The sequence below is a fragment of the Macaca thibetana genome, chromosome 6 (assembly GCF_024542745.1).
Source record: "Macaca thibetana thibetana isolate TM-01 chromosome 6, ASM2454274v1, whole genome shotgun sequence".
NCBI lineage: Eukaryota > Metazoa > Chordata > Mammalia > Primates > Cercopithecidae > Macaca > Macaca thibetana.
The window spans coordinates 146,063,739-146,072,814 of NC_065583.1; the positions used below are offsets into that span (position 1 = coordinate 146,063,739).

Below are 9,076 nucleotides of genomic sequence, written 5' to 3' on the forward strand. Positions count from 1 at the left end.
AAAACCTAAGTCACACCATGACGGTCTTCTGAGTAGAACCCTCCAATGGCTCTCCAGTCTTAATCCTAGCAATTGCCTTCAGGAGCCTTTAGTTTCTGGCTCTTTTCCTTTCTAGCCCCATTTCCTACTATGTTGCCCACCCATCATTCCTTTCAACCACACTGGCCAATTACCTAATTCTTGAACGCATCAGGCATGTTTCCATCTCACGGCCCTATACTAGCTGCTCTTTCTAGAACAGCGTTCACTGATACTGGTATGGTTCACTCCTCACTTCCTTCAAACCTTTGCTAGATGAATGTTTTCCTTTCAATAAGCATTGCAAACAACACTCCTCACCTGCCCCCCACCCCCATCAAATACACTGCTCTGATGATCTTCACTTCTCCAGCTGTTTTTTTTTCCCCTGTGTGCTTATCCCCTTCTAACACATCATATAATTTACTACTATGATTATATTTTATTGTCTGTCTCCCTGTTAGAGTGTAAACTTTTGTTTGCTTGGTTCATTAACTATCCTGAGCACTTGGATCACTGCCTAACATATAAAAGACACTCAATAAAATCCATTAAGTAAAACTGACTGAGAGGCCAGCAGCCTGGGTTCCAGTCTCAATACTGCCCCTACCATGCTATATTACTTTGGCTTTATGTCTGTTTCCTTGTGTGTAACATAAAATCTTTGGACCATATTAGATAGCCTTCTTTCCACGGCTCTGACTCAGTCCTTTCTCATAGATAGGCTGTTCTGTTCATTGCTAGTCTTACTCCACCTTTCCTCTGGCCCAGACTGCTCCACCCTTCATTAAGTATACTTTCTTTCCCACAGCCTCATTCCTTGGTTCATAATGTTGATAATCAGTAAGTATTGAATAAATTGAAGTTATTTTGATTCACTCACAAAAAGCCATAAAGGTACTTTCTGACAGGATTATGTCTTTTGGTGTTAATTGGTCTCTAGCTCTAATTTCTAATCCTAAAATCAATGCTGTAATACTATAAGTACTTAAAAAATATCAACCTAGGATTTCTATGGTACATTCTCAAGCAGCGTATTTATTACTTATTTACACGAAAACCTGTCACTTCGACTTAGATAACATTGAGTACCTCACTTTTACTCTTTAAATATTAAATATCGGTTTTAAAGATCTCAAGTCTTCATGTCCTCCTTTTGTTAATAACGTAGAATGGATATTTTAGATTCCATTAGCAGCTTCTCACTGAAGATATTATTAATGAAACTGAAGTATTGTATTTTACTTCTAAAGGTCAGTTTAATAGACTTGTAGTTTCAAAGTTAAACCGTACCATCTGTTTTGACTTAAAAATATAGTTATAAATTCTTTTTAGCAACAAGACATTTGGGTTTTAATACTCTAAAGAATTATTACAATAAATCCAAATTAATATTCTAGTTCCTAATTATAGAAGAGTGAATCAATAAATTAGATTACCCAAAATAAGATGAGATTTTGGTGATTTTTTTTAGCATATATTTACTGAGCACCCATTATGCACAGGTATTGATTTGTTGCTTAATATTAAAAATTAAATCAGTCCCTTTTTAAGAGGCTCACAGATTAGTAAGAACAACTCGTGTTGAATTTATAATGGTTTTAACACAAGGCAAAATTTAAACACAATTCTTTAATAGTTTTATTTCTTTTCTGTCTTCCCCAGTTAAATCCAAGTAAAAATACGCCCCTCTTTCAAAATAAATATCATTAAACAAATTATCTGTATTTAAGCACAGATAAATATATAGAATTATTTTCCCAAAGATTAGTAGTAGGTCACGAGTGATGCTTGCATAATTTTTAAACATAATCAAGTATACTGAAAAACATGCTAGTAATGTATTTCCAAAAATAAGTTTCTATTCCTAGAACTAAAACTGAAAAGAAGTGTTGTGAGACACACAAATGAAGCCAATACGTTTAACCAAGGGCCTGCCATTTTCCTGCAAGACGTTCCCAAACAGTTCCTGGAAAGGGAGGTTGCCCTATAGGGTCCTACAAGTAACCTAGGTGGCAGCATCTCCCACCAGCGTAATGCCTAAACACACAAGCTCTTCCTTCCATCTACAAACGCAGGAAACCGCGACTGGAGAAGTTATATGATTGGCTAAACCATGAATGACGCAACATAACTCACGCCCACCGAGACTCTGCCTTTCCTAGACTGGCTCAGATTACGCTTTCCTATTGGCCCCTACAGCAAGAGAGGGACAATTGTTTAAGTCGACCTCTGGGTCCGGAACCGTGGGTAAAGATGGCGGCGGCCAGGTGGTGGAGGCCTATGCTTCGCGGTCCGAGCCTTTCATTGCACACCGCGGCTAATGCCGCCGCCACGGCTACAGAAACGACCTGCCAAGATGTCGCGGCGACCCCCGTCGCGCGGTACCCGCCGATTGTGGCCTCCATGACAGCCGACAGCAAGGCGGCACGGCTGCGGCGAATCGAACGCTGGCAGGCGACGGTGCACGCTGCGGAGTCGGTAGACGAGAAGCTGCGAATTCTCACCAAGATGCAGTTTATGAAGTACATGGTTTACCCGCAGACCTTCGCGCTGAACGCTGACCGCTGGTACCAGTACTTCACCAAGACCGTGTTCCTGTCGGGTCTGCCGCCGACCCCCGCGGAGCCCGAGCCCGAACCCGAACCCGCGCTGGACCTCGCGGCGCTGCGTGCGGTCGCCTGCGACTGCCTGCTGCAGGAGCACTTTTACCTGCGGCGTAAACGGCGCGTGCACCGTTACGAGGAGAGCGAGGTCATATCTTTGCCCTTCCTGGATCAGCTGGTGGCAACCCTCGTGGGCCTCCTCAGCCCACACAACCCGGCCCTGGCCGCTGCCGCCCTCGGTGAGCCTTGGATCCCCCAGGGCGGAAGGGAGAAATGGGGATTATACTGGGTTACTCCGCCGCAGATTTACCCCTCGTCATTTCTTTCTCTCTGCTTCGTTCTTGTTTTCCTAGTTCTTTCGTTCCTATCTGGGGTGACCTAGTTTTGTAACAGTCACTGCGTTAGGAATCTAGAGACTACGTGTTTGTGGCTGCGCTAACACCTACCAGCTCTTCAACTCTGGTAGCCTGAGCTCTCTAGGATTCCAGTCCTGGACTCTACTTTGTGAGGGTTAAGCCGAATGGAAGAGCAGTGGTGATGAAGAAAAACGCCACTTAAGAGAGTGGGGCGGGCCAGGTTTCCTTTTGGCTGTTCCACCAGAAAGCTGTGTGACGGTGTGTCACACGGCTGAGTAGTATTCTTTTTAGCTTAATTTTAAATTTAGTGTGCCTTTTCTTTTTCTTTAGTAACTTCTTTTTTGCTTAATTTTTCGCATTTTACGGTAGTGGTTCTTCGTCGTAGAATTGTGAAGATTAAATGAAATATTAACTAAGATACCTAACGTTTACTGAGTATGTGCTAGGCCCTGTTCTAAATTTTATGTGTGCCAATTTATTAATCCTCACAATAACCGTTCACGATAGGTAGCAATGTTTTGGTAAATGCAAAAAAGACCAAAATGTAACAAACTGAGGCATAGAAACGTTAAATGTGTCTGCCTGAGGACCCTATAGCTAATAGATTGGCGCGGGGTCGGGGGTCAAACTTCAAACCCCCATTTCTAGTTCCTAGTAAACCATCAGCAGCTTCTGTGTAACCGCTCAGGGCGGACATGAAAAGTAATTAACATATAGATAATGTTAAAAATTATTGTTTTTGGCGTATTCATCATTTTATATCTTCTACGAAGTGGATGTCTTAATATTGAAGTAATGTTAGGACTGTAGATGTGTGCTCAACCTAGCCTTGCTGTGTACATGTTTTTTCCCTTCTCCAGTTGAGAAAGAAGTCTTGAGGAAAGCGTCATGAACTTAGACTACTCCTGATGGATGGCCTAGAAAACCTATTTAACTTTGTCAAGACCTAGGTTCCTCTTCTATAAAATGGAGATAAGGAAAAGTATACATACCTTTGGGAGTTATTGTGAAAATTGAATTGGTAGTTCATAAAATAGTCCTATTTTTGTTTACGGTGAATGATACTCTTGTTAGTCTTATTTTCTTTTATTACTCCTAATGAGAAATCTCTTTGGTTAATGTTCAGAGTAATGATGGCACAAATAGACAAAAGTTTGAATGTTATATTTAAGTCATAATAGTTAAATTGTCACATAACCCAGACTCTTACTTCCATCATTCTTAAGTTATCATTTGCTAAGTTAGTACTCTTTAGTGTTCTAATAGTAACCAAATTTATTTAGATGATCAGATGAAAAAAATTTTGAATATCTTTTTGATAGATTATAGACGCCCAGTTCATTTTTACTGGGTGCGTGGTGAAGAAATTATTCCTCGTGGTCATCGAAAAGGTCGAATTGATAACTTGCGATACCAGATAGATGATAAACCAAACAACCAGGTTCGAATATCCAAGCAACTCGCAGAGGTAAGGATTTTTTGTGATTATGTATCTGTTGATCTCTCATGTAGGATTTGTCATAGGCAGGTTAAGTAATAGTAGAATAAAATGTTTCAGATGGATCTCTTGCCTTTCAAGTTTCCTTTTTGAAGACATCACATCTCAAAAATCTTTTTAGCTTATGTAATCTGCTACGGTATACACCATAAAGGTCAGATAATCATTTTAACAAAAACAGGTTGAGGTGTCATTTTGCCGGACCATACAGATCTGTATGTTTCTCTTAATATAAAAATTCTGAAATAGTTTATGATTGTAATTTACTAGACTGCACTAGCTAGTCATAAACCAAGGAAGTTTAACACTTATCAGCTGGGCCATTTTACATATTTGCAGTTCTTTTGGAAGAAAGTATATTTTGAGTATTGTCTGTGCTTTCGTGTCAGGGTTGACATACTTTTTCTGTAAAGATCTGGATAGTTAATATTTTAGGCTGTACAGGCTGTAAATCTCTGTTGCAAGTGTTCAGCTCTGCTCTTACAGTGCAGAGTGCCATACACAATTTATAAATGAGTTTGTGTGGGCTGTCTTCCAGTAAAACTTTACCTGTAAAAACAGGTAGCTTACTGGATTTAGCCCATCATTCAATGATAGTATTATCAAATCATTTTGTGAAACCACCTCATTTTAAGATTTTTAAATCTAATGAGTGTGAGTAAAATACATACTAATGTTGCTGTGAATTTAGTATGTCTTTTCTTTTTCTTTAAGTTTGTGCCATTGGATTATTCTGTTCCTATAGAAATTCCCACTATAAAATGTAAACCAGACAAACTTCCATTATTCAAACGGCAGTATGAAAACCGTATATTTGTTGGTAAGTTTCTCTTTTGACATATTATACTATAAATGTGTTCAAAGTGTCCTATGCGAATTTGGAGTATTGACTACAATGAAGAGTTAATTCTTGATTACCGAGAGGTTTACATAGTCCGTGAGCAATATAATTCATAATCTCAAAGTGTCCTATGCGAATTTGGAGTATTGACTGCAATGAGGAATTAATTCTTGATTACCGAGAGGTTTACATAGTCCATGAGCAATATAATTCATAATCTCAGGTTACTGCAACATGCATAAACACTGGAAAGAAAATGTTGTTTTAGTTTGTTATTTGAAATTTTACTTGTTTCTACCGAAATAGCAGTATTTAACTTTAGAAAATAGGCTTTGTTGACTTATTAGATAGAAAAATAAATTTGTGTTTTTTTAAAAGTAAAAACTTTTAGAACTGGACTTGAGATTGCTGTTGACTTTTTTAAGTGTTCTATTTGCGCCATGGATGGTGGTAAGATCAGGAATTCACAAATTCATAATGCCTGATGTCTGCCGTCCCTCGTGCAGCTTATTTTGTCATTTTTTCTTCCTTTGTTAATTCCTACCCAATGTGAAGAAGTCTTAAGAAGGTTTTATACTAGCCCTCCAGACCTATTTTATCAGCCTCAGTCACTGCGGTCTTAGGTAGTGACCTGCAAGGAACACTTTGTTGAAAAGACTTTACCACTAAGATCAAGAATGTCAGCATTTCATGAAATGTTGCTACTTATTTTTTTTTTTTACTTAGAAAAGTAGTGTAAAAATAATTTTTAAAAATTAGGAGCAAAGTGTGTAATTATTTCATTAAATAAGTTTTTAGAGTCTTGAAGTAGTTGTATCCTCTTGGTTAATATGACAAGGAGACAACCATAGCTAATCATGACTAAAGGATTTGAGAAAACAGATAATAGAAATTTTAAATAACTTTTCTATATATTCTTTCAACTTCTTCCTTGTTTTGATGGGCTTTATGATAGCTAGCAGATTGAGAAATTATGCTTTTCTGTGAAATTTAATTTTATTATGATCCATACGATATATAAGTATATTAATATTCCTACTTATGTATTTAGAGTACTGAGAATATGATGTATAAAGAAGGAAAAAAAAAGGCGCAAATACTAAAACATGTGCTCCAGATGTTCTACATGTTTGTTTCATCTGAAATGTTTTTCTTTGCTTTTCAGGCTCAAAAACTGCAGATCCTTGCTGTTACGGTCACACCCAGTTTCATCTGTTACCTAACAAATTAAGAAGGGAAAGACTTTTGAGACAAAACTGTGCTGATCAGATAGAAGTTGTTTTTAGAGCTAATGCTATTGCAAGCCTTTTTGCTTGGACTGGAGCACAAGCTATGTATCAAGGTAAAAACTAATTTTATAGCATTTTCTTTGAAGATATTTGTAACATTCTAAGAATATAATGGTTAAAATTGTTTTCTTTGGGTTGAAACATAGGTTGAATCTTAACATCTTTAAACTTTTACATTGGCCCAAAGTACAGTTGTTTTAAAATCCATGTTTAAATACTATACAGTTGAAATCTGACACTGAGGTGATTGTTTTTATCTTTTACTTTGACCATCTCCTGTGTGAATGTACTTTTGCACGCATTTTAAAGACTGTAGCCAACTAAGTCAACCCTTTCTAGATGATAATAGCTTTCAGAAGGTAGAAAAGGTAATGATTTTGTGGATTAAATACTTATATTAAATCAATGGCTATCCTATATAATTTCTTTAAAGGTTATATCCAGGATTTGAATTAGGAGATTGTTCATTCAGTAAACAGTAACTGCTTTTTTATATGCTATACTCTGTTCAAGATGCAGTGTTGAGTGAAACATCCTGCTTTCTTAGAGCTTATATTATAGTGGGGTAGGGGGGCGGTGGTAAAAGATAATAAGCGTGTAATATTTATAACTAGTGGTAATACTATGGGGAAAATACTTTAGAATAAAGAGTAGAATGATTTGTAGGGGGGCAGGTATAAATGAGGTATGGAGAAGAATTTATTTTATAAAAGTCATTCAGGGGAGGTCTCTAAAAATGACTTCTCCTAAGACCTGAATGGCGAGGAGCTGCCTGTGCACAAATCTGGAGGAAGACACTTCCAGGCAAAAGGAGCAGCAAGTAAAAAAGTCCCTGAGGTGGAAACAGGCCTGAAATATTTAGGAACAACATGAAGGGTAATGAAGAGTGGGACAAGGAGAATGATGTAGAAGGACATAGCAGAAGCCAAAGGCTATATCTTACAGGACTATTAGAGCTCATTGTGGGGCGTTTGGATTGTATTCTAAAACCTGAAGTAATATAATACATGTTTTTTTTTTAACGTATATATGTATTTTAACGTTGTACTCAAAATCGACTTAGATTTCTATAACAGAATTGAATAGAGAAAGTGGGAGTAGGAGTAGACGGAATTAGACATAAGTAAGAAGTAACTTTCTTGAAGATGGTAGAATGGCACTGTTTATTTTTGAAAGATAAAGAACTTCCTTTCACAATAAAATTAATTCTGTATGTTAACAGTATTATTCATTTGCCATCTCCATTAAAGATGACGTAAGATACGTGTGGAGAAATAAAGTTACTGCTTGGTGGTTGGGTAATGACATAGTACCAGATGTAGAAGTCATCTGCATAGATAGAGCTTGCTGCTCTTAGATGAAGCAAATAAGGCTGACATTGTTGAAAAAGATTAATCATGAGATTGAGGATACTAGAAGGGAGGAAAATATTATTTGTGCAGAAATGAAATATAGGGTTAGAATGGAGATGATAAGGAAACTTTGAGGTCTTCAGGGATTCTGTTACATAAAGTATCTAAGTTGTAGGAGGTATTTGATACCCTCTAATGTCTAATGTGTTTGTTTTGTTTGGGCAAGATATATTCTGTACGTAAATTTCAGCATAACTTTCTTCTACAGGATTCTGGAGTGAAGCAGATGTTACTCGACCTTTTGTCTCCCAGGCTGTGATCACAGATGGAAAATACTTTTCCTTTTTCTGCTACCAGCTAAATACTTTGGCACTGACTACACAAGCTGATCAAAATAACCCTCGTAAAAATATATGTTGGGGTACACAAAGTAAGCCTCTTTATGAAACAATTGAGGATAATGATGTGAAGGGTTTTAATGATGATGTTCTACTTCAGATAGTTCACTTTCTACTGAATAGACCAAAAGAAGAAAAAGCACAGCTGTTGGAAAACTGAAAAAACATACTTGATTGAGAACTTTGGGAATAAATTTTACTGAAGGAACAGTAATGAGATTTGTAACTGTCAACTATTAAATACATTGATTTTTGAGACAAATATTTCTTATGTCAGCCTGTTATTAGATCTCTTACTCTGCTGAAATTCGTCACTGAAAGATTTAATTTTAGTTACCTTTTATTGATTTAAAAATAATTGCATTTGTGTATTGCTAACTGATAAGACAAATTGAGTTATTGAGCTATTAAATGCACATTTTAATATAAATGCAGAAATCCCAAATAAAATACTAACATACTGAATTCAGTAATTAAAAGAACCCCCTGCAGCCGGGTGCACTGACTCACGCCTGTAATTCCAACACTTCGGGAGGCCAAGGTGGGTGGATCACTTGAGTCCAGGAGTTTGAGACCAGCCTGGGCAACATGGCAAAACCCCATCTCTACTAAAAATACAAAAATTAGCCTGGCCTGATGGTGCATGTCTGTAATCCCAGCTACTCCGGAGGCTGAGGCGCAAGAATTGCTGGAACCCGGGAGGCAGAGTTTGCAGTGA

At 37.5% G+C, this 9,076-nt stretch overlaps 1 protein-coding gene across 1 annotated transcript; it reads left to right on the forward strand.

The window, feature by feature from the left end:
- Positions 1-2,198: 2,198 nt before the first annotated feature.
- Positions 2,199-8,620, forward strand: MRPS30 (mitochondrial ribosomal protein S30). Its single transcript, XM_050794765.1, has 5 exons — positions 2,199-2,863; positions 4,303-4,448; positions 5,193-5,298; positions 6,485-6,661; positions 8,229-8,620. The coding sequence occupies exons 1-5, from the start codon at positions 2,275-2,277 to the stop codon at positions 8,516-8,518; spliced, it is 1,308 nt and encodes a 435-aa protein (XP_050650722.1). The 5' UTR covers positions 2,199-2,274; the 3' UTR covers positions 8,519-8,620.
- Positions 8,621-9,076: the final 456 nt, after the last annotated feature.

Excerpts from the sequence above, each read along its gene's own strand:
- MRPS30 (XM_050794765.1), top strand. The coding sequence starts at position 2,275 with ATGGCGGCGGCCAGGTGGTGGAGGCCTATGCTTCGCGGTCCGAGCCTT. Across the intron at positions 4,449-5,192 it reads TATCCAAGCAACTCGCAGAG|TTTGTGCCATTGGATTATTC; the intron begins GTAAGGATTTTT and ends TTTTTCTTTAAG. Across the intron at positions 5,299-6,484 it reads TGAAAACCGTATATTTGTTG|GCTCAAAAACTGCAGATCCT; the intron begins GTAAGTTTCTCT and ends TTTGCTTTTCAG.